Here is a 25,610-nt window from a genome sequence, read left to right as displayed (position 1 = left end):
TGAGATGGAATGACAAACACTTGCAAAAGACCAAATTTCAGAACAATGCCTTCAATTTGAATGATTGACAGACTTCCCAGAATGCCTCTCTTTGAATCTGTTAGCATTATAGATCAAGCACTGAGGCCCCAAAGTCTCTCCGATCCATATAGTTATCTTGCAGCTAAGATCTCAGAGTATGAGCGAGTGGATCTGAGCTAACATGGGCACAAAGACAAAAGGCAGATAAGGGATTGGGAGAGGAATTCAGCACATCGTTTCACTGTGAATGTTTCTGGCCAAACTGAGCCACCAAAATAACTCATCACAATGAAGCAAAATAACTCGTCACAATGGAGCATTCCTAATGTTAATAGGCTTTGATCAAGGGGAGAGGAGTGAGCTTTATTATTATTTAGCCCATTCAAATCTGGACTTTCCCAAAGATAGCAAACACTGTAGTCTATGTCTAAAATATTCATTTAAACAGGACAAAGTTAAGTGTCTCAGTGGTTTAACTTTGCATTAGTATGATTTGGTGTCCTACTATCAGTTCCTCTGACAGCCCAATGAAACGTTTATAGGTTAGCTCACTAGTTAACAAAGTTTGAGCCATTCATCTTTTTAATTTTGATATTAAATGGTTTAAAGTGATTGTACTTGATTTTTCTCAGTGAGAAAAGTATAAGAAACTACTTTGTTAGCAATGAAAAGAAGCTATGAGCACAGTGCTAACCTGTTAGCATTATTTAAGCTTGCAAGCAGATTCCGTTTTTGCACAGAGTAAGAAATTATTCATTTGGAGATATATCTTTCCAAAAGACATATCAAAGTCTCCTCCCTAGCTTTGTTTGTGTCCCTTCCAACTCCCTGAGAGAGATACAAACAGTTTTGTTGCTAAATCATGAGCTAGCTAACGAATGCTTGTTTGGTTCTCAAGGGGTATCAAGAGTTTTTCAAGGATTCTTTCATTCTTAAATCGGTTGGCTTCAGAGAATGGATTAAAACATTAAATTTAACAGCTAAACAATCAAAAATGTTAAAAAGAATCTAAGCACTGTTGTTCTGAATACTAACAGAAGATTCAGCCATATTTTTCAATCTTTAGCATTAGGAGACGTTGCTACATTAAAGCTCCTGTTAAGAACTTTTGTAAAATGTTGATTTTGGCGCCCCCTATGGATAGTGTGGTTCCTTTTATCTCTTTGCTGATTTTGTCTTGTACATGCCTGACTAGTTGGCCTAATTTTTAACAAGAAGTCCCATGGATATTTGTAGTGGAAAATGTCAACACTGGCTTTTTATGCTGCATCCTGTAACTCATTTCCTCTGACTCCTACCCCATAACAGTGTTTGCCGCATGTTTATAATTTATATATATATATATATCACATCACCGATTGTCTTGTTCATTCTTGTAGGTAAATAGAGGCAGTGTTAGTAAAATAAATAAATAAATAAATCAAACTTCCTTGCAGGAGTGTTTTAAAGAAAGTTGAAAAAAAAATTATAAAACTTGACTTTACTAGTACAGTATTTAAGCCCAATTGTACAACCTTTACAGGAAACCAGATAAATACTGAAACATAACTGTGAAATCATAACAGATAAACATGACAAGCAACTGTAAAAGAAAAGCATGAAGAGCTTGGATACATTTGAGATTATTTAACAGACTGCAAATATCTCAAAAAAAAGTTCTTGTAGTTGACCACTCATAATAAATATAACACAACTTGTATGGGTATACAAAGTTAGAAAAGTTAAAGCACATACCTGAGCAGCCTCAGAGAAGGATGATCAGTGATGAAGAAAACAAAGAGAAGTAATGACCAGAGGGGACACAGAGCTTATATAAGAGGTCCTATCGGGTGACAGAGAGGTGACTTGAAATAAAATGGGTGTGGGTGTGTGTGGGGCATGATTTGGAGAAGGACAGAGACTATGTGGATTATTTGTGGCTTTTGGGAACATTAGCTGAAGTCTGACCATCAGGGTAATGAGTGAAGGGTTTGCTGCTGACCTCACCGTAGAAAAGAGAGATGAAGACAGGTGGTAGATGATAGAGACATGACAGATAAAGAAAAATATCTATCTATCTATCTATCTATCTATCTATCTATCTATCTATCTATCTATCATCATGGCAGGCACACATCTCTCTATAAAAGGCCTCACAGATGACAATGCATAGAGCAAAAACCAAGTCTCTCTGAGAGACAATCAGAAAATAGAGCTCTTATTAAGAATTTTCTATTTTTGTTAGACTTCTGCTCTTTGCTTGTGGTAATGCTGCTGCTCTAAGTGCCATGAATTACCACCTGGGGACAAATACAATTTTGATCTGAACTGAATTTACACAGCTGAATACCTGACAAAACACCGAGGGCTATCTCAGATTGATCAAAGTGGGATTTATGACAATCGAAAAAAAGATATCAGATTAAGCAAAGAAATTGCAGAAACTGATGCCCTTTTGTGCTCTTGCATATTTTCATCCTCTCACACTGATTTACACAACTTGTATGAAATGTATCTAGTGTTTTTATTAGTGTTTTTATTTTTATTCTTCTCACAGATGAGTACAGCAGGATGTATGCTGTTCCTGGACCAAAGTCTTGGAGGGCCAGGAGTACTGTTGACTGAATTACACAGACTTGGCCACAGAGAGGAGCCAAACTGAAAATCAGGCAAATACTTGAGCAAAGTGGCTCATCACCATCCTTAGTGTGGATTGGATTGTTCAGAGGTGAGTGAAAATGGTCAGAGCAGAGTGACAGCTCCTTCAGATTCTGAGGAAGCACTCAGCCAAATAAGGATGGAGTGTTTGTCCTGTAGCTTCCTTTATAGAGTGTTTTTTACAGAGGATGGACTGACCAGTATGTTTTCTTCTGCTGCAAAGGTAACAATCTGTTAGAGTTTGTATTTTTTTTCATATGTAGTGTGATGTTTTTGTTTGTTAAAAAGAGGAGGGTTCCACCCTCCATATGCGAAGATGGATTTGAAGATTAAACATCCTTATATGATTGATTTTACTTTAACCGAACAGGGTGTTCGTAATGTTTTATTCCTATTGTTTAACCACCGAAAAGAAAGTCCTTAAGCAGATTGTGAGGGTAGAAATGAGTTCAAACTCACTGATATGCTTCAGTGATTCTGTTATGAGCGAGGCTACTTTGAAGGAAGTACTGTTACTTACTCTATAACATGGATGCTACGTACACTGATTTAACCATCGTTACAGCACAAGCCCATGTGAATGAATGTTTACTCTGTCAAATACACATTTGTTCTTGCTTTCCAGATCCAAAGTGGGACAGACTCAAACTTGAGTGGAGGATCCAATCAGATGAAAATATTGTCCATAAAAAAGAAGAAAACTGACATCAACTGTGAAAATGTTTGCAGCACTTTATTTTAGCTGGCCCTAATTACCTAGTAATTTTACAGTAATAATTGTAATCCAACCATCCTGCCGCTGCCATATTTCAAAATCTCTTCTCCTCCTCTCTGCAGTCTGTTGTTTCAGTGCAACCATTTAAACCCACCTCCACCCCAGCTACCTCCATTTCATCTCATCTGTTTTCAGATCCAGCTCCTTCGTGCCATCCTTTGGGTCAAGCTCCTCAGAAGTTCATTCCTCGTTTTATCCCAATCATGATCACCACCATCAGTGTGTAGACTCCATGGGGGTAACCTATCCTGCTGTCAACCTCACCTCCCCTTCAAGTTCATAAAGATAGCAGATTTGCAAAAAAGAATGGAGTAAAATCCCAGTTTGGATGTGCCTGACTAGGACCGATATAGTGCTGTGATTACACCCAAAGGTGCATCTACTAAATACTCAATTAAATGGGGTGAATATTTGTGTAGTCACTTACTTTACATTACTTTGTAGAAATATTTTTGCACTTTGACATTAAAGATGGTTTTTTTTTGTCATAAAGCCAACTTATCTTGACCATGATTGATTTTAAAAATCAATAAAAGGGTAAAACATCCAAGTGGGTGAATAATTTATATTGTGTTATATGCACTGTAAGTGTGTTATAAATAGTGATTGTTTTAATTTCTAATTACTAATAAATTAACTTCCTCTAAAACTTGTTTTCATCTGCAACCTCCTCTTTGTATTTTACTTTGAACCACATAACAATAACACACAATTATCTCTTCATTAATTAAATAAAAGAATAATGTCAATGCAGAAAAAAGTCTGGTACTATGAATGAAGTTTCTTGAGAAGTCTGTGGTAGTGAATCACCAGGTTTTACAGGAAAAGAAAAAAGTGAAGCATAGCTATAATCTGCATGTAATTCTCACTCAGTGGTGTAATCTTTAAAGGCAAAAAACAGACAATTTTCTTTAAGAATGATTTTATGTTCCTTCGTTATATTTCATTAAAAAGGCAACACAATGAGACAAGCTCAACTGATGTGGAGTGAAAACAATAAAGGCAACAGGTAAAGGAGAGAAACAGAGGAATCTGCATCACTGCTCAAACACCATCCTTAAAATCAGATGCTACAAAGCTACAAAATGTCACATTAAATTTGATCAACATCTGATCTGCAGCACGGCTCAGACTGATTTTCATAAATAAAGCTTGCATTGTTAGGGTGCTTGTTAAATAACACAGTGATGAAAATAAAAAACAGATTAAAAGAAGGCAGTGAAACATGTTACTGGACAACTAAACTCTTGTTGCTATTTACAGTTTAAATATGTTTGTAAAAATAAATTAAAAGTTATTTTCTGGCTGATTTGGCACTGAGAATAATAGCAGTCAAACTTAAGAATGAAATAGAGCATAGTCACTCTCTGCACAGCATTACAATCATGTTGTTGTAGAAAGCAGATCTAAATGTGAAAAATGGACACTGAGGAGTCACAGACTCCCCAGATGCGTAAATACCTGGTGACACTGTTACAGCAATGTTATCTTCAGATGGAGGAATTCAGTCAACTCAACAGTGGAGCTCATTTTCTTCACAAAACTCAGAATGTTTTACACTCTCAACTGCATTTAAAACTAATGAAATTGAGACACCAATGTGTAAAATCAAATAATCTTCACTTGATTTTTAATGAAAATAAAATCTTATGGTGACTTAATAGGAATAATTTCCATCAGCTTTTGTGCTGGTGCAGTTCCTGGCCTGTTTATAAAATCAACACCGTACCACAGTGATAACTTTAACATTTGAGGTTCATGAACACATTTGATCAATAATTTGATGGCTAAAACCAAAGTAAACAAATAAATTGTACCTTATTGATTATATTTGGAGGACCATGTATGCAAATGCTGTCAGTTCTTGTCAGGTATAATGCAAAACTTTCTCCAAATATTGAGAAAATATGAAAAATTACATGAACCTGAAGTGAAAGTTGACACAGGAAACTGCAGATTTAATCAGACAGGTGGATGAAACATGAAGTAATTCCTGATAAAACTGTTGCAATCCTGATCATTTTGGGGTTGATTTGATAGCTGTAGGGATTTAAAGACAAAATTTACCCTAAAACCACAACATCCTCTTTCCTTCTCACATTTTCTGAATTCACTTATCTTTTGGGAGCCAGATGGGGAGCTTTGTGGGGCAGCTAGTTAATGATAAGTGACATAGAGGCTGTGTGTGTTTGTCTTTTTTCAGATTGAAATTGTGATGTCTAAAAGTGTGCTGATTTGGGACGCCTCTATTCACTATTCACTTATTCTATTCACACACATTTACATGCCACTGGTGCAGCAGCGGGAGCAAATTCAGGTCCAAGAACACATGAATTTGTGACTTCAGGGGCTGGGGATCGAATCCCTGACTGTCAGACCATCTAAATAATGTGCTCATTATTTCGAGAAAGTTTCAAAACCGGTTAGGATACTGAGTTAAAAATGCAATCATTATTTTCCCGCTTTTATTACACTGGCATAAATGGGCTTCCACAAAAATCAAATCTCTTGATTTTATTCCTTTGTGGACCTTTTTCCTCTCACATACCTTTTATAAACACACATACAGATGTAACTCTGTAAAATAAATCTTCTTCATATCAGTTTCTCATTGAGCTGTCCATTGCATGTCGTCTGGAAGGCTTTAAACTCTTTAAAAACGTCTTTCCTTACTTCCTAGTGTCACATTAATGCTTGCACACCTTCCCTCCAGCTTCCTTTTCCCTGAGTGAATGCCTACAGGTCTTTTTTGACCTCAGGCGGTTTCTCCTCTGTCTTGTTGGACTGGTTCTGGTTTGGGCTCAGCAGCTTTAGCAGATCGTGTAGAGCTTTAATCAGCTCAGCACCAAACTCATGAGCATCCTGGAGGAGAAACACAGGAAGTGAATGGTACTGGGAGGGAATAACAGTACTTTTAAACAGATTTTCCACTGCTTATAGGAAAGAAAAGGTCAAAAGTATTTTTTCAGGAGCTTCTTGATGGGATTAGCCAAATAAAAAAGTAAAGACCCTTTGTTTACTGTAGCTGTGCATCCTGGGAACCAAAAAGTTTCTCACAAAGAACAGTGGCTTTACACTGACAGATTTCTGTCTCTAACAGGAAATGTCTGCAGTTTAATAAATATGTGGGGGAGTTTCATGGACTTTTTAATGAAAAATCTGGCAATGTTCAATAAAATCACAGGTTTTACAGACTTTAAAAAGTAGATTTTCTTCATCTTTTGTCTCATGGCTTTAAGGGAACACTCGTATAACCAGTCCTGCTATGATAACTGTAATTCTCTTGCCCACTAAAGCAACAAAAACTTAATTTGCTGCTGGTCTGACCACTTATTTAATGTGCAATGTTCTTTATAAATATGTATTTTTAATCAAAAACCCCTTCTGGTGATCTAGTGGCTAGTTTGCATGCCCCATATGGAAAAGCTGTAGCCCCTGGTTTTACAACTCTATCCACTGTCCTATCTCTCCAGTAAAAACCCCCAAAATAAATCTTTAAAAATGAAAGAAAGAAAGACACCCCCCCCACACACAATCACAGACAACAGTGAAACTGTTAAGAAATAGCAGACTCACAGTGTCTGGACATGAGTGCTTGCAGGAGATGTGGAAGTTAATCCTGTTCTCTCCACAAATGCTGTAGGAAACCCCATAACCGTCATCAGCCACCTGAAAGAGGAGTATGCTGTTTATAAACATGGCTGACTGGTGAATTTCAGAACACACATAAATGTAAAAATGGAGGAGAGCACTGACCGGTCCAAAGCCCCCTCCACAGGAGATGTACTCTGGATGGTTAGCCAAGTCAAACAGCTGCACCTGCATGGCAGTCTGACTGGTAGACAGACGCCACGGCTCCGACAGCACCTGAGATATGCACAAGAAAACAAGCATAAGTTTGCTGTAGTGGCTAATAGATGAGCCTAATCAAACAGCTTTAAAAAGATAAACCAAGCAGGGTATTCTCGGTTTCACCTCATTCAAGAAAGGAGACTCCACACGGAGATATTTGGACAGTACGTAAAGACAGAAGAAGTGTCTGTCGATGCCTCTTCCTGTCATTGCCATGCGGTAAAGATGTTGGTGCTTCTCTGACGCAGCGCGGAATAAACGCCTGCACACATCTGCAGCCTGGTGGAGATAAACAAGAGGTAAGACTGCTTGGCATATCAAGAGAGAAAAAAGGCAAAGAACATCTCACAGAGAGCTTTTCACATTTTGATCATATAATCAACAATTATTCTCTGCCTTAATTCTGATGAATGATATTTCTTAAATCAAGTATAAGCAGATTTAGGGTCTGGCAAACGAATATTCAGATTAATTTGTAGTCTGTGTGATGTAAAAGCCTTAAAAAAACATGTAATTGAACCTCTGGTCAAATTAATTAGGTGGGAAAGAGCTTTTAAGGGATTAACATTGGAAGGTGTACAAGTCAGTTTTTTTCAACACAGATGACGTAGTGGAAACTCATAAAACCCGTTTATGTCTATTATTAAAGCTTTAAAGGGTGCATAAGAGTTGCATCTTGAAAAAAGTCACAACAATACTATTTTTTTTACTATATTTATATTCCCTATCTTGTCCTAAACATCTAAATGAAACAGTGATAAACTATTTAGCAATTTAACCTTTTGGGGTATTGGTTGGAGTGAAATCATTCCTCTATTTAAGAAGGGGTAGCCAAGCACCAGCCTCTTAGCTAGTTATCAATCCCACACATTCATTTGTATTGCCTGCATCTTCACTGCACAAAGAACTCTGGAACAACTAGGAAATAGGCTAGTAGGGCCTTTTATTTATTTATTTTTTTTTAAATTTTTTTAATTTTTTTACAGCTTTTTTCATTCAGAGCCTCAAAGCCATGCATGTAAACAAAACAGTGAAACACTATTTCAATCAGGACCACTTTGTCAAGAAACACATGATTTGCAGCTATAATTTTTTCTTTATTAGCAGTTAATAATGAATACTTATGCTGTTATTTATATTTGGTGGTGTGAAAGCATTAAGCAGGAACAACATGTGTTCCTGCTCTTACTATGCCGATAGGGAAGGCATAAGGCAACGAGACATGCAGCAAAAAACCCAGAGCAGAGCAGACATCAGAGACAATGACTCTGGTTAAGTCAGAAGTCAGAACGAAGGAGGAGCTGGGGTGGAGGAGGGCTGCAAGAGAAGCTTGGCAGAACATAACCAGGTAAGAGCAGTTCAAATAAGGCAGCATGAGAGGGATTAGCCAATAGCACGCTTAGAGCAAATCAGATGGCTGTTAGCTGATGAGGGCTAAATGAGATCAGCTGATCTCAATTATGGCAGCGCTCAACTCTGGCCTGAACAAACACTTTATGCTCAATTTCATAAACAGATATTGTAGGGTCTGGATGGACGAGACATGAGATGTGGTAAGCCCGAGAGCCTGAGCTCAAGGCGATACAACCCTTGCCACAAGAATTTGCAGATTGTGTTACACGTTTGCAGATTTGTTGCAGCAGAAGTATTGCAAAGGTCGCGTGTAAAGAGGCAGCAAAAATACTCCGACTTCTCAATAATCAATAACTATGTACACACTTACAAACCGCTCCACATATTTGCAAATCATTGTGTTAATTTGTAGGTCTGTGTATGTATCAGTGGATGTGCATAGCTATGGATCAAGTCACACATTTATGGATGTGAGTAAACTTTTACAATAAGTTTCTCGACAAAAATAGCTCAACATATCTTTCTATTGTCCTCTATGTGTTTGTTATGCTGACTCCACACCAGCAAGACTGTTTTCATCATATTTTTTTAATGAATACAATTTCTACCTAATATTGTCTTAATATAATTATTCAAAGGACATCACCCAAGTAAAGTCTTTATGATGGAAAACTTGAAATTGATTCAAGGGATACAGGATAAAACCTGAATTTTTTTTTCATTTTGACCACAACATTAAGATGACAAAGGCATGACTGTTTATATCACAGTGTATTGGACTGTTTCTTTAAGAGTGTCTCTGGTGTAAACTGAACTTTGTTTGACACGTCTTCCATAAATTAAAAATACTACTACAAATCAGTTAAGTTGGAAGCATACAAGTGCTTGAAACCATTATGTACTTAATCAAAATGTCCTCAAAAAAGGCACAGAAAAAAGATGAAAACTGGGATACAGTTTTCATGGACTCACCTCTCCATCTTCCAGCGCTCGGACGAAGGCACTGCTCTCACTGGTGCAGGAACGAACTGTCTCAGTCCTGCCCTCCCTGAACAGACGAGTCATGGAGGCTTCGTATGTCAAACAAAACGTTCCCCGGTACTGGAGCAAAAAAACACAAAAATAGTTCTTTCAGCTCAGCTGTCACATGTGCAGAGTGCAGAGCCAGAGCAGCAGTTTGTCTGCCCACCTTTTGATCATTCTAATGTGGATTTAAATGTAATGTATAAACATTTTAGACAGCGACACTCACCCTGTAATAAGCTAGTTGAATTGCAATCTGAATGAAGGCATCTGGGCTGACTTTGCACTTCTTGATCTTTCCTTTGCCAAAGTCTCTGAAGACGAAAACGTGGAAGTCTATGTCGTCTGCCAGGGCCTGGGCCACTTCCAGAGAATGAGAAATCTGCTCCTCGCACTGAGATGGATAAATTAAAACAGTTCACATCAGCAGGAATGAGATGCAGTTTCACTGCCATAAAACAAGCCGCTTTATTTTGGCTTTTTAGTGAGCAGTCAGCCTTTTAAAGAGTATATAATATGGGTTTCCAGGTAATATGACACACATATGCCTTTTGTTTGTCTTTACTTGAGTTAATGATTGTTGAACTCGTCTGTGTGGACGACTAATGAGAAGTTGCAGCAGCTCTGCAAAAGCCTTGTTAACTTCATATTCAAAGAAAAGGTATTTCCTGGCAGATCTCATATTCTCCACCCTGACTGTGAGCTTCTAGCATTCTAGCAGAGTCCCTCAACTGAACTTTTTCCATCATAATTTATGTAATTCTACAAGAAAGGCAAAACTTGCCCTTATACAGGAATCATCACAGCTTTTAATTAGACTTTTTGAACCACACCATCAAATGTAAAAATCAGGCTAGAGCTGAGCTTTAGCTCTAAATTCAATAAAATGACATTATCAAGTGATAAAAGTACATTTGCCTTTTTCAGGGGTAAATTATCTGCCTGTAAAAATATGATTTCTCCTAAAATGACAAAAGGAGTTAAGGAATAAAGGAAAATGTGTGAGCTGACAGCTTACCTCTGGAGGGATTTCCCAGTTCAGCTTCTGTGGCCGTGGTAAAGATGAATCTACTTCTCCTTTGCAGTGACCCTCTGAGTTGTAGCCAAGATGGAAACAGTCGGTAGCCAACGTGGTCTGTATAAACACACAGTAACACACAAAGGTAAAGGCCTCTTCTTAGATTCATTAAACATAAATGAGCATCACACTTTTCTTTCACTTTCTGACCTCCCATAAGTGTGCTAACACGGGGGCATCCGCCCACGAGTGCTCTCCGTTGACGCCAGTCTTTCCATTCTTGAAGTAGACGACTGAGAAGGACTTGTCAAACCATCTACGGGAAATAATTACACCGATAAAACAACTTCAAAAAGCAGTTCCCTTATTATGAATTCACAAGAAAGTGTTCAGTTTCTTAAGTTACCTGTCATAACACTTCCCATGCAGCAATGATTTAGCGTAGCGGTCTAAGCTAGCTACTGGGTCATCTCCAATCACGCCCTGTTCGTCATCATCCAGGCACACAAAGAAAGCGGCTTTCTCTATACAGTCCAGAGAGCGTTTATTCAGCCCACTGCTGAAATACTTCTCTCTGGCCTTAGCCCATGGAGTTCTAGAAAATATTTCAAAAGAAAATCATACATTTTGCTTCAGATTCTGTGTGCTGTAAGTTCCATCTGATTTATTCACATTTGTCACATGACACTGACCTGTCTCCAGCGGTCAGTGCTCCCAGATGTGCCTCTCCTTCACAGGGAGGTGACGGGTCGTCGAGGATCCTCTGGATCTGGAATTCAATCTCTCTGGGGCATAAAAGTCTGCCAGCCTGATATACTTTTAGGCGGAAGTAGCGCCCTCTGTGGTAAACAGCGATGTAGTCACTGTCCTGCCAGTGCTGCACGGTGTCTTTGAACAACATAAGAAAAAAAAGCCTCAGGAAAACACAAAAAATGCTTTAACTTACCTAAACAAAGACAAATCATACAAGCACAAAAACAGGGTTAGGGTTAAAGACAATCATAAGCCTTGCCCTTGGGTTTTTTTCAAAACCTGAATTGGATTAAATAATTGAAATCTGCTTCTCAGATGTACAAATCATCTCATTGGCCTTCTTAATCCTCCGAAAGCTTGAAAAGAATAATCTGAACACATTTTGAGATTTACCAGGGTATATTCTGTGAATTAGTTTCATTTTCTCCAACAAAAGTAGGGCTTTTGTTCCTCATAACATTTTTAAACAACTTAGCAGCTGTTGCAAGAATGGTAATCATAAGTTAAGTGGGAGGACATAGGAATTTAGGGTTGTTTTGTGATCTGACTCTTCTCATCAAATCATATAAAAAGGAGACAGAGCTTTATTATGTCCTGATGAAGACCTGTGGTGAGTCGAAACCCATGGACATCACTGTTAAATTAAGGATTTTTTATCACATCAGAGTGTCCCGGTTTTTCTGTTCTGACTGCCATGGACTATATTTGCAAATAATCTCTCAAGTCATTATTTAATTGTTTGCTGTTCAAAGTTTGTCCATCCATCCTGAAGAGTACCTGATCCCAGTTATATTTTAACCAACATTTTTGACCCCTTGCAGCACTCACCCTTCTCTCTCTATCATATAAACTCATACTCTATTCACAACAGAACATAGACAACATGCCAGATGTTGAATCTAAGACCATTTCATGAGTTTGATGGCAGAAGTAGAACCAGGGCCACGTTTACCACCGTGTAATATCTGTTCTTCTTTTAACAAAAGTCTGTAAATGTCTGGGAAGTGAGGAGACCAGTTGCTGGGCTGTTGAGAAAAGAAAGTCGTCCCATTCTTGTCTGACGTAGGATTCTAGCTGCTCAGCAGTAACAGGTTTTCTTGCAGGTTTTTTTTTTGTTGTTTTATGATGCTCTAAATGTTTTCTACTGGTAAAAGGTCTTTACAGAAGACAGGCGATTCAACATTGAGACTCTGCTACTGTGAAGCCATGCTGTTGTGATGGATGCAGTATGTGTTTAAGCATTGTCTTGCTGAAATATGGAGGCCTTCTTTGAAAAAGTTGTTGCCTGGGTAGGAGCATATGTTGCTTTAAGACCTTTATATACTTTCTTAGCATTGATGGTGCCTTTCCAGCCGCCCACGGCATAGGCACTAATGCAACCCCATACTATCAGAGATGCATTCATAATAAACTGAAGGGTCCCTCCTCTGTAGTATACGGACACTGTATCCAAGGTTTCCAAAAAGAATTTCAAATCTGACCACAGGACAGTTTTCCATTTTGCTTTAGTCCATTTAAAATGAGCTTTGGCCCAGAGAAGACAGTTGTTTCTAGATAGTCTTCACATATGGCTTCTTCTTTGCATGATACAGCTTCAACTTGCATTTGTGGACAAGCTTGTGTTGACAGAAAATTATATCTGGAAGTGTTCCTGAGCCCATGCAGTGATTTCCAGTGCAGAATCTCTGAATATTTCAATGATATCATGCTCTGTAGATGGTGGGATATTCAAAGTCTTCACAATCTTACATTGAACGTTTCTCTGAAATTGATACACAATTTTTAGACGCAGTGTTTTGCAGATCGGTGAACCTCTGCCCATCTTTACTTTTAGAGACTGTGCTTCTCTAAAATGCTCCTTTTATACCCAGCCTTGGTACTGACCTGTTGCCAATTAACATAATTAGTTGCAAAATGCACTTCCAGCTGTTTTTCATTAGTACCACTTACTTTTCCAGCCTTTTATTGCCCTACCCCTACTTTTTTAGATGTGTTGCTGCCATCAAATTCGAAATGAGCAAATATTTTTCATGAAATGGTAAAATGTCTCAGTTTCATTATCTAAAATGTTGTTTATGTCCTCTGTGAATAAAATAGCATACATGATGCAAATCACTGCATTTTGTTTTTATTTACACACTCAGCGTTCCAAATTTTTTGGAATTGAGGACATAATTGACTTGTAGACTTTACTACTACATTGTGTTTTACATTGGGCCCTGCCCTCTGAGAGCCACTTTCTCTCCCTTTAAGCCCGGGTAACTTCACACCCTGGTAGGAACGTGTGAATAAAAACTTGGGCAGACTGTGCACAATTCTCCAGAAATGTTTCAAGTGTGCATATGCATAAGATAACAGACATGCTCATAGGAACAATCGGTAAATAATGTTACCTTTATATGATACAGTGATGTATCACCAGTTAAAAGTTCCTTAATTCACTGATAATATACACATTTCCAGGACATTCCTGTTCTTATCGTACTGGTTTGAAACAGAGAGATTTCAAACTACTACCTGTTATTGTTCCTGGGATTCGACAAGTGTCAAACATCCGCTCAAACTGATAGGAACAGCAAGGAACTGCAGACCTCAACAACAACTGAGCAGGAGGAAGAAGAATGGGCCAGTGCCACAAAACAGGAGGGAGAGACAAAGAAGAAGGATAGAAAATACAGAATAAAGTTGGGATGAAATAGAAAGAGAAGCAGGAAAAAGGGGGCAAAAACGATGAGGAATGTGTGGGCAGAAGAAAATAGACATTATTTAGAAACCCAGACAAACCTGAGATGAAAATAGGAGGTGAGCACAGACAGATGAGAGGAGACAGGATGTGCTGTACAGCAGACATATCATGACTCAGACAAAACACGCACACTGTCTTTTCTATCATGTGTGTGTTTGTGTCAGTCTCTTTACCGGTCTCCTCTCCAGGAGTGCGTGTGGTGTTGAACAGCCGCTCACACTGAGCTGAACACAGAGGAATGGAAGTGCCGGGGACAAGAATCTAAGGTAGGGACAGGGGAAGGTGAGGCCGAAGAGGAGAGCGGTGGAGGAAAAGCGTTGAGTAAAGAGAGGGAGGGATGAAAAAAAAATATATTAGAGACCAAACAAGAAGGTAAATAAGGAATCAAGCAAGCAAAAATGAGGGGTACAAAAACAAGGGAAAGAGATGAGAATGGTATGAAAACATGGGGGCAAAAAATGTGATGAACATGCAATAATCACCAACATCTATGGCACAAACACTAATGGTGCTCACACAGTCCAGACAAAACCTCATTCATTGCTATAACAATGTGATTACTTTTAATATCATTAACATTTCAATGTTCAATGAAATACTGTTATCAAATCTGACATATTTTCATTGACACGTCTCCTGTTGCCATAGCAAAGAGACATGAATAATGAATGCCTCCAGCTGACTGCCATCTGAACTCACAGGTTGGAGCTCTTCTCTGTTGAGTTTACGTCGATATAAGAAGAAACCATGAATGGTGTTTCCAGCTCGGGCTGCCTGGATGGGTGTGGGAGTCACATGTAAGAAATCCTGGAGAGACGAAAAACATGAAGGCAAAATAAATATGACTGAATATTGATCAAACAGAATTATAGGGCAATTATCTTCTTAATCTGTATTTTTTTCTTAATATATTTGACAGAGAAAATTTACTGGGCTAACTAAACTCTAAAAACAATACCTCTCCTTCTAACAGACAGAAACAACAAAATATTGTTTTTTAATGTCTACTTGTGAAAAACAAATGCCCACATACGGTGTGAAAAATAGCCTTAAACATCTCAAAGCCAATTAAACTGAATAAATTAGCCCTCAAGGCCATGTTCAGTCGACATGTCCAACATTAGACTCGCTCAACCCACAGTGAGGACAATAACAGATTAAAAGGTTTACATACCATGCCATAATAGTTACTGTTGACCATTATTGGACTTCGTCCACGCAGATATACATATTCCTCCCACCAGTCACTGACCTGAAGAGTTCAAGAACAAACACATATAACATTTAGAGAGAACGCTAATGTTGCCTGCTCTTAATCACTCACATATTCAGAAAAGGTAAATTATTCAAACATCACGACCTCACAAAGATATACATTGTTAATGGAATTTTAGATTTCTCTAGGAATGCTTTGCTTTTGGACATTAAAGTGACGTTTGGCTACACTGAACAGGAGCGTTGTGGTCAGACACTTACATAGTTGGAGGCCCAGAGAGCTTTGAGCTTGAGGTACCATTGCAGGCGCTTACCAAGGCTGCTCTCAAACTCTGACGCCAGCTTGGCCATGCGTTCATACTTTTCATCGTCCAATAGTGGCCGCATGGATTCCAGGTACTAAAAAGCAAACAAATAAACAAAAACAATCACATGAAATCTAAGAATTAAAGCAAAATAATGTGGTTTGATAATCACAGAACCCAAGCAGAAGGTTCACAACCAATGGATTAACATAAATTAACACCCACAGTAAAAATATTTTTTTCCCATTACATCTAGACCAATCTGAATATATCTCAGTTCAGAAGGTTAGAAACAGAGTTTTTTTTTAAATCAAGTGTTTAAACAGAATACACAACAAAATTCAGACGACAACACAGCAGATTTGGTGCAATAGAGGCAGCAAAATGATGAATGTGATAAAGAGATCCATCTGTTTCATGGTTGGAAATCAGCGTGTGGTCATTTCCTCTGCTTCCTGTGACTTCTCACCCTCTTCACTGTGTCCTTGATGGCCGGCACAGGCAGGTTTGGCAGCGACCCCTGGTAGCTGTAGAGCAGAGGCTTCCTGCCAGAAAAGATCCGCACCAGTGCCTGGAAGAGAAACACAATCAAAATGCAACGGGGAGGACATAAATACAACTCCTTTTTTTGTTCTATTTCTTTTTAAAGTAATGTTACAGAATATTTTTCCCCAAAAAATATTAATATAAATCTTTTGTAAGGGATGGATATTTTAATAAGAAATTTACAAGTTAAAATCACAGAACTAGGGAGAAAAAGTTTGTTCGGAGAGGAAAATATGACACTGACCACCCAGACTTTGGTGGTGTTGGACATCCTTCCATGCTGCTCAAACAACCAGCCGTGGTAGGAGAGGAGCTGCTTGAGGCACAGGCGCATAGTGAAGATAAGAAGGAGCCAGAGCATGGTACTGAACACCACTGCTGAAACCAGCGTCTGGCACTGGGTACTCATGGACTGACTGGAAACAGTCAGAGTCAAAGGAAGGATAACAAATGAAAAAGTAAGTAAGATGGATGAAACAAGAATATTTTGCCCCACTTCTATGTTTCTAAATTTAAAGTAAAATTTCCCAAAAACATTAAAAGTGAAATAAATCTGGTTTACATTTATTGAGCCACATAAATAAAGAACCTCAGGTTGAGTTACCTGACAGGCAGGTGCTCCTGTATCTTGGCTATGAGTCCCATGGAGGGATCAGAGCGAGTGTACATGGTCGCCAAGATTGCTATGACCACAAAAAGCCAGGAGGAGGGACTGGCAGGATACACTCCTGTTATCACACTGTTCTGTTTGGATGAGAAAAGAGATTATAATCAGAACACTTAAAGGTACTAATAATTTTTCACTTCATTTAGCTCTAGGTCAGATAAGTTGTAAATGAAGATGAAGTTTTATGAAGACTGTGTCAGGTTAAGGTGGCATTGATTAAACCACTGCTTTAAAAACAAACAGCATTAGACCTTAACCTGCAAGGAAGACCCAATGCTAGCTGTGGGAGCACCAAGATTAGAAGCTCTTAGCAAACCAACATGACATTGCCAACTAGCTTTGAACTGTGTTGTCTAGGAACAACCCATTTTGATTAGTTTCTTCTATAAGTCCCTGTAAGGCAAAATCAGGTGAGTCTCTAAACATGCTAGATATTTTGAAATTAAATTTCTGTATACATGTGAAAATGTAGAAAATAATGTGGGACTGAATTTTGAATTTAGACTGCTCTGAAGTTTTTTTTTACCACTTTTGGGACGAGATTAATTTTATCTAGGGCAAATGTGGTGGTCGCTCTCATTTGTCACTTGAACCAGGTGCATCAGGAACCTACATCTTTTCCTGCTAAAGGTTTGTATAAAGCACTATCTTGCATGTCTTTAATCCTGAATAATTAGAAGAAGCAGGCTGTGACTGTGTCTCTCTCAAAGCAGCAGCCGTTAACTCCCTGCTCTCTGCGCAATGCTGAAGTTCAGTGAAGTATCTGACAAAAGACACTGTCTGTGTCTGCCAGGTTTGTGAAAATGAAAGTTTCCACGTCCTATTAGGCCTGTGCTCTAAAATCAATATGGCGATATATCATCACATGCACCTTACCAATGCGTGTATCGATACAGATTTTACAGCAGTTTTAACATATGTAATACATCCCCATGGTGCAGTTAACAAAAAAGCCAGCAGATGGCAGCAGTCGTGAAACTGCATGATATAGCGCATGCCTCAGCTCTCACACCAAAACAAGCAAGAGGTGAAACTCACTCCAGGTAACGTGGATCATAGTTTTTATCTACTGCCAGCAAGAATAAAAGCAACACACTAGATTATTTCAGGTTTCTTCAAACTCTGAAAGTCAGGAGTTGGCAGTTAATCATGCAAGCTGTGCGATACACAAGGTAAATACTGGTAAATACAACAACCACAATCTTCATCGAAACACGACACAAGGCTAATCAGCAGTTAGCAACAACAGCTAGGCTCAGCTGGCTTACTTCATCTGTGTTGTCCTGACACAGAGCATCACTGAGTGATGCTGTTAAGTCAAAATTTCCCTCAACTTATAAACAGGATCAGGAGATCCTGAGCAACGCTTCCTGCTAAACTGAGGTGAACAGTGTCGCTGATAATGAAGGCTTCAAGCAGCTGTCTAAGACAATGCTCTTTAACCCTTACTCATCGGTTTGTTACAGAAACAGGGGTGCTGGTTTCTGCATAAGTAAAGCAAAAAGTCATTCCTACAAATGTAAGTGGGCTTATAATAATATGAAAGGAGAATATTATATTATAGAATATTTTAATTTCTCATAATAAGAGCTGCCTTTTGTGACTGAAATTTAGCCTGGTGGATAATAGCACAGTAATCTGTCGTACAAAAAACCTAAGATAAATTCATTTTTTATCACTTTCCAGAGACTCTAACCTTTTATTGATCTAATTTTTTCTCACATATACTTCACAAGTTAGCTTTTTTTCTTCACATTGCTTCTGAATCTGAATGAGTGATTGAATAGAGGTAACACCCACACACAAACAGTTCATTGTAATGTGTGACAGTTATTATAGATTGATCGCACACACTACAATAGTGAATAACTCATAATAACAAGCTTTTGTTTTCATGAGGGCCCTTTAGAAAAGATTATACTTCATTAAAAATGCTATAAATCTGTAAAAAAAAGAGAAGAATGAGTAAATTATTAAACTGTTACATAGAAAGGCTGACTGAAAAAAATCAAAAACTTGAGATATTCCTCAGCATGCAGCCCTGATTCAGATGCGAGTGCTGACGTGCAGAAAAGAGAAGAGAAAGCAGTAATAACTTAGAGAAAGTGGCACACTGTGAGTTTGACTGAGATTATTATAGACAGTTTGGGGACAGAGACAAAGGCTAAGCACAAACAAACTAAACATCCAAACAGGCGTGACAGCCAGAGAGGATTTACCTTGAGTCTGATGATGCGTTTCTTCCAGGAGCGCACACCTGAAAGGTAGATCTCAGTGAGGGCCTGGTGGGACAGCTGCAGGTCGATGCCCTCCGGGGTGACCGTGAACTGGAAGGCCACGGCCTGGTGGGCTTCTGCCATGATGACTGTGCACAATGATGAGAATGAGAGAGAGGGGGAGAGAGAGAGAGATGAGGTGACAGAGGAAAAAAGTAAAAGTAAACTGTCAGTTTAAAGAGTCAGCAAACAACCTACAGGCAAGTGTCAAACCTCAAACATCTTACACAATATACATGATATAACTGCAATTACCTAAGGTGTAAACATAAACTTGTACAAATACTGACAGAGCTAAGAGACTAACATTTGCTTACAGCTGAAAGCAACCATGTTTCCATGTACAAACAAACCCGTTTAAATGTCTGGTGTACATTATCAGGAGTGTAAACAAACAGGATGAGCCTACAGCCAAACTGCCATTCAGATTAACAGGAATGTAAATGATCTGATATGTGCCACAAGCTTTCTACCAATGCTCTTTAAATTTAGAAGATAATAATCGCATGAAGAAACACATCTGATCAGTCCTTGTATAAACCTCTAAACAGCTTATTATTCCACCAAATGACCCACTTCAACATAGGGTACTGGGAGCTGCATGCAAGCTGTAACATGATAAAGAAATACAAAGAAATAATGTAATCAGCCAATGCATTAGGCTTTGTGAAAAACTGCCACCACTGTGAAACTCTGCAGCAAAGCGAGTCCTGGTGGTAGTGAGCTCTGTGAAGGGACTCGCAGATGATTCATCAAACTGATGATGAATTGCATAATTTTCTCTGTGTCTTTTTAAAACATCAATGTGGTGCATGAGTGCTTTAAAGAGGAGCTGAAAAAGACAGAGCATTATTTTTTGAGTTCTTTGAAATGCAAAGTCAGCTTGAAAACAACACAGTTTGATGGGAAAGTGCTGACTGAATGCTAATGTGATTGTGTATTTTTTTTGTTTAAGGCAATAACTGCCGTCTCTTGACAAAGGGAATTGATTTTCCTCCACAAATAGGCTATGGATAATGCCCTGAGGTTCAGTCACACTGACACGGCTGGACTGCAACCCTGCTGAGGCCACGTCTGCTCGCAATGTGTGTTTAAAATAGGCAAACACACTGACAATTCCCTCATCGTCCTCAGGTCCCATTGACATTCTGCTTTAAAGGTTGAGTCTGCGGCTAACGGTACATTAAAGCTTCTTTTATTTAGAGCCAACACAAACAAACACACCTGCTCACAGCAGAGAAGTCCCACTATGAAATGCTAGTTCCTGAATTTTAATACCAATATCCCTTTGAGTGAACTGCATGATTAAAAAGCTTAGACTGCAACTTTGATTCCCAATTCCCTTAGAGCTCATGTTGTTACAGCTGTGTTGGAAAAGGCTGCCAAACAATAAGAGAGATTAGCAGTGATATTTTTGATAAGGCTTGGACAGATTATAAATTAATTAGGGTATTAATAAAGGCTACGAATTGTAAAGCCTGCTCACATCTGACACAACCATGTTTTTTTAAAGCTTGACATAATGACTTAAAACAAGTTAAAAAGCTCATCAGAAGGCACATCAGCACTGCTCCTTCAGTTCAGGGCATTCAGCAGGGACAGAGCGACACCAACAAAGTTTGTGTTCACTGGGTAAAAGGTTAACTCCTCAGAAACGCTCCTAACATCTGAAGAGTAGATGACGACTGAAATGAAAAAGATCAAAAGAATAACAAATCCAATATCATTAGGTCAAAGAATTTGAACACATATTGCAGAAGCTCATCAGCGTAAATGAGGATACTAGATGACATCACCTTCAGTGCAAAAAAGGAAAACTTTTAAATGAACTCCTTTATTCAGAATACAAATAATCAAATGTGGTAATGTCTAACTAAAATAAAACTAAAAAGGAAATGAGTGCATCTCAGTGAATTAGAATATCATGAAAGAGATCTTTTTTTTCCAGTTTCCAGTTGTTTTGCTGATATTCTATATGCCGTTATTTACAAAGAGTTTCAGCAGATACCGATGCAGACATTTAACTGAAATTTAAACCAGAACTTTGGTCCCTAAAACACACAATCTAAAGTTTTAGGTTGAAAAAATTAACAAATTTCATTCCTTAAAGCACATTATGAAGTGAAGGGATGATGATAAATAAATAAAAAGACTTCAGCTGCCATAATTTCGTAACCTGACACGCCAGATGGATTTGTTTCACACATCCATCTGGAAAACCTCTGATATACAGCATTTGGGAAAGGGAAGAGCCTTTGAAAAAAAACTCGGAGTGTGACTGGATGAACATTCTGTCTGTCACATCTTTACAGGCCAATCAGAGCAACAAAACACGTGACGTCATTGCAGCTACCGAGGTGCGCATGCGCATCTACCGAGGAATTAACTCCATACAGAACTGCATAACGCGAACCATGGCATCTGTAGACATGTCAGTACACAACTTTTGTTGTTTTTGAAAAGAAAACAACTCACTGCTGTTCTTTGTTCTCCTTTTAACAAAGAGATGTCAAGTTCTGATAAAACTGGCGTTTTAGCAGCATCTACGCTAATCTCTTCCACCATAACAGCACCGGCATCCTGTTGCTGCAATCCTATTCAAAATACTTTTACTTAACAGGAGGACTTCAACCTGGTCACACACAGTTTTGAATTCCAAATCAAAATTGTTCTTGCAATGTTAAAGCTTCAATAAGTCTCTTAACTCTAAACATTTGAGGGGATTTTATAATCAGAAGTGAAACTCTTTACATCCTGACTTTTAAAGTGTGCATAACATTAAAGTAGCTTACCTCTAAGCCCCTGTCTTACCCATACTCAGTGTTTCAATAGGTTGGATTGCAAAAGGAGATGCATGTGAAAAGCAAGACTAGCAGCTAGAAGAGCCCAATATTTAAGTTTGTTGCTAAGTCCTACAAATGATGTAGTGTATGGTCAGAGGTGAAAAAAGTACAATACCATTGTACTCAGGTAAAAGTACAGTTACTCTGGTTAAAATTTACCTGATAGAAATAAAACTACTGGTCTATAAATCTACCCAAGGTAAAAAGTCATTCATCCAAAATTTACTCACAGTACTGAGTAGCTCCTTTTGGCTACCCAAGGCACCGGTACAGTAAAATATGATCACTCTGTAATGTGCAAAAACAACAAGAGGGTATAATAATCTCCAAACTAGTTGTTTATTATGAGGTGTGACATAACCTAAAGTAAAATACAACAGCTGTTTTGGGATAAAATGTGAAATCAGTATCTCTATGTGCTACTGACTGTTGTGTAATCAGAACCAATCTACTGGCAGCCTTTATAATTTCATTTTAGTCTTAGTCTTTGGATTAACTGTTTTCAAGTTTTAGCCACATTTTAGTCATTTATAACCTTTAACTATAGTTTTAGTCGACGAAAACTCAAAAACATGTTGGACCAATTTTAGTCAACTTAAAGTCTTTTATTTTGGTCTTTATTCTGGCTGAAAGCATTTCTTTTCTTTTCCATAATCTCATCAGCCAAATTGTAAAAATAGTATAGCTGTAAAACACTCATAATAATTAATTATCAATACTTTAATTGATTTAACATGCACTGATAAAAATACTGACATACTTGTACGCTCAATGGAAAAATATTCTGGATTTTAAATGTCCAAAAGTCCAGCACTAACAATTTAGTTTAGTTCTAGTCTCTGTGACAAAAACTAAACTTACTTTTCATCACAGTTTTATCAACAAATATTTATTTTTAGCTAGTCTCATCTCATTCATGGAAAAAAGGTTTTAGTAATGATTTTAGTTGACGCCAGGGTTGAAGATGAACTTTTTCCCCTACCTGCCACTTTGGCTGCTGGATTTAAAAATCTACCAGCCACTGATATTTTAACCACTGTTTGTACAGTGATTCCTGGGATCTTTTACTCATGTATTATGATATGAGACACATTTGCACCATGAGCTAAGTTATCCATTGAGTTAGAGTTCCCGCCTGACATTAGGTGCTCCTAAAGGACGCTCAGTGTTTATTCTTCATCACTATGCATTGACTATCTACTAAGTTCTTGCCTTTGAGACCCACCTTACCACAAATTATCAAGAATTACTGCAGCTCTGTCATATTGTAAAATATTTAACACTATCAAAAGTGTAGTTATACTATGCAGTGTGGGACAATATAGACACTTTGAAAGTGTTCGATTAAATACAAGTTGAATTAACACTGTTAGTTTTCTTTATTTTATGACATTAGAGGTGTGACTTTACCTGATCATCCTGGTTGAAGATTTATTCTCTTGTTGCCAATAAGGAAAGATCATATTTTACTGTATAACACCTATTTAGTTACTCAGTAAATACAGCAACCTTTAAATTAAATACTTTTTACTTTTACTGGAGTAGATTTGTAGACCAGTACTTTTAATTTTACTCAAATAAATTTAAACAAAGTAACTGTACTTATCCTTGAGTACAATAGTTGTGTACTTTTTCCACCGCTGCTAATTTCCCAACCTGGTTAGGGTTAGGGATTAGACCTCCTGGTTTGTGCTTTAAGTGCTTAATTCTTTACTTAGTACTTGATGCTTTCTAAAGTGAAAATAAGTACAATGCCTACCCAGAATATACTTTAGCAAAAGTAAATTCAGATTATAAAATTTTCTTTAAAAGCAGATATACGACAAAAAGCCACTCAAGTATAGTCATTTGAAAACATGTAGTAAGTCACTTTCCATGACAACAGTTTACTTGTCTCATTCTTGTCCTTACACAACAAAGAAATATAAACACAAACTCTACAAAGGAAGCATTAGCAAATGTATGCAACTTAACACTGAATATTAGAATATAGAATTGCAAGTTAGCCGACAGTACAAGGAGCCAAAGGGGAATATAAAGCGTTGTTACAGCTAGCTTACACGTCGTGCTGAGTGGAAAAAAATAAAAGCATAAATAAACGGACAGTTGGGATGTGAGCAGAGCGAAAACGTCTGAATTAGCAGCAGAAACATCAACATATTCAACATTAAAAACGCATATAACGTATTTTAGCACCTGTCGGTGCATAGCTGATAATAGCTATCATGCTCATAAGGCAGCAATACAATTAATGGTCGTAAGAGCAAACTAGCTGGCATTTTTAACTCCAGCCGGTATAAAAATATTAAACGCTAGCTGCTGCTAGTGCTGGCTAGCAGAGCGCCCTGCCCATTATGTAGTTAGCACGAACGGATGTCCAAAGACAGACTGAACGCTCTTTCAAAGAGTGTTGTTTCACTCACGTGCCACAACGCTGTCAGCATCATGTAAGCATACCTGCTGTTGTTGGTCACCAATTCCAGAGAACTGCATAAACCGAGCATTAACTTCTATCGTCGACAGTGCGCCCCTGGTCTACCACAGTAGGGTCGGCCCTCCTCTGAACAACTGTACCGTTACTACAGATGCTCGCCTGGCTGGAGATGATGCTGCCTTCAAATACTGTCAGAAATGTCGCTATCATGCAGTGACACATGGTTCTCTGATGTCTGAGCCGTTACGTTCAAGGGGCGGAGAGGTGTGTTAGCTTATGTCAACATGAAACTGGTAAAAATTTAAATGCACGGTAAACTTTAGTGTTTACTCATGTGGTGGTTGTGTGTTTGACGTAAAATCGTCGGCTTTTTTCTCTGTAGGGGACGTCGAAGAGTTTTTTTCTTTTATCATTTCATTGTCTATTGACATTGAACACTGATAAAAAAAATCCTCAATCATTTTAGTGTTTATAAATTTGATGTAGTTTTTACAAAATTATTAATTACATCCTGTTTTAAACATTTTCCTTCTATCTTGCTTGGGATTCACAATGTTAGTTAATCTTTTATTATTTATTGTAACAAACAAGTGATAATAAATCTTTATTTTAGGTTTTCTGTATGACAGGTCTCCAGGCCTAATTTCAGTAATGAAAAACATCTCTAAGTTTATAAAAATTAAGCTTCAAAGTAATGAAAAATTTGGCAGTAAAATCTGCCCAAGGATGGTGTAGGTGTGTCGGTTGAATAAGCAGAAGCCACACCCACTCAGGAGAAACCGACCTTAACAGTCCCCGCCCACTTTTAACAGCAGCGCTTGTTCCGGAAGTGGATTTCGCCACTCAAATCCCCCACAGACATTCTGTAAAATCCTTATTAATTTAAATGCATTAGAGTACTCATGACCAAACATTTGATTCGGTTTTCAAAAACAGAGAACAAAGCAAAGGTAGAAGATTGCGTACATATTTCTTTCCAAGAAGGGTGGAACTACATATCCCATAATCCATTGCAATTAATTTCATTTGTTGTTATTGATAGCTTTTCAGGCTTTCAAACCAAATGTTACCTTTTTTTCTACACTTACCTTTATTGTAGTGATTATTATTTGAAATTATGTACGTAGTAGTGTTATAACTTGAGTA

The 25,610-nt window shown here is 38.1% G+C and overlaps 1 protein-coding gene across 2 annotated transcripts; it reads right to left on the bottom strand.

The window, feature by feature from the left end:
- Window positions 1-4,362: 4,362 nt before the first annotated feature.
- On the bottom strand, window positions 4,363-24,661 carry LOC121528201 (carnitine O-palmitoyltransferase 1, liver isoform-like). 2 transcript variants are annotated; one of them, XM_041815496.1, is made up of 19 exons: window positions 24,488-24,661; window positions 19,131-19,276; window positions 16,849-16,988; window positions 16,489-16,660; window positions 16,168-16,269; window positions 15,655-15,792; window positions 15,353-15,430; window positions 14,878-14,985; window positions 14,352-14,439; window positions 11,372-11,567; window positions 11,086-11,274; window positions 10,890-10,995; window positions 10,680-10,796; window positions 9,891-10,055; window positions 9,611-9,739; window positions 7,409-7,564; window positions 7,190-7,300; window positions 7,010-7,102; window positions 4,363-6,295 (listed from the first exon to the last, which is right to left on the bottom strand). In XM_041815496.1, exons 2-19 carry the CDS (start codon window positions 19,269-19,271, stop codon window positions 6,170-6,172), a joined length of 2,355 nt encoding a protein of 784 aa, XP_041671430.1. In that variant the 5' UTR covers window positions 19,272-19,276; window positions 24,488-24,661; the 3' UTR covers window positions 4,363-6,169. The 2 variants fall into 2 exon arrangements, with proteins under 2 accessions (XP_041671430.1, XP_041671431.1); XM_041815497.1 differs by lacking the exon at window positions 14,352-14,439 and adding an exon at window positions 13,950-14,034.
- Between the last annotated feature and the right edge of the window lie 949 nt (window positions 24,662-25,610).

Source organism: Cheilinus undulatus, linkage group 20 (genome assembly GCF_018320785.1).
Source record: "Cheilinus undulatus linkage group 20, ASM1832078v1, whole genome shotgun sequence".
Lineage (NCBI taxonomy): Eukaryota > Metazoa > Chordata > Actinopteri > Labriformes > Labridae > Cheilinus > Cheilinus undulatus.
Note: the sequence above shows the minus strand (reverse complement) of the source record. Positions and strands in the feature narration are given on the sequence as shown.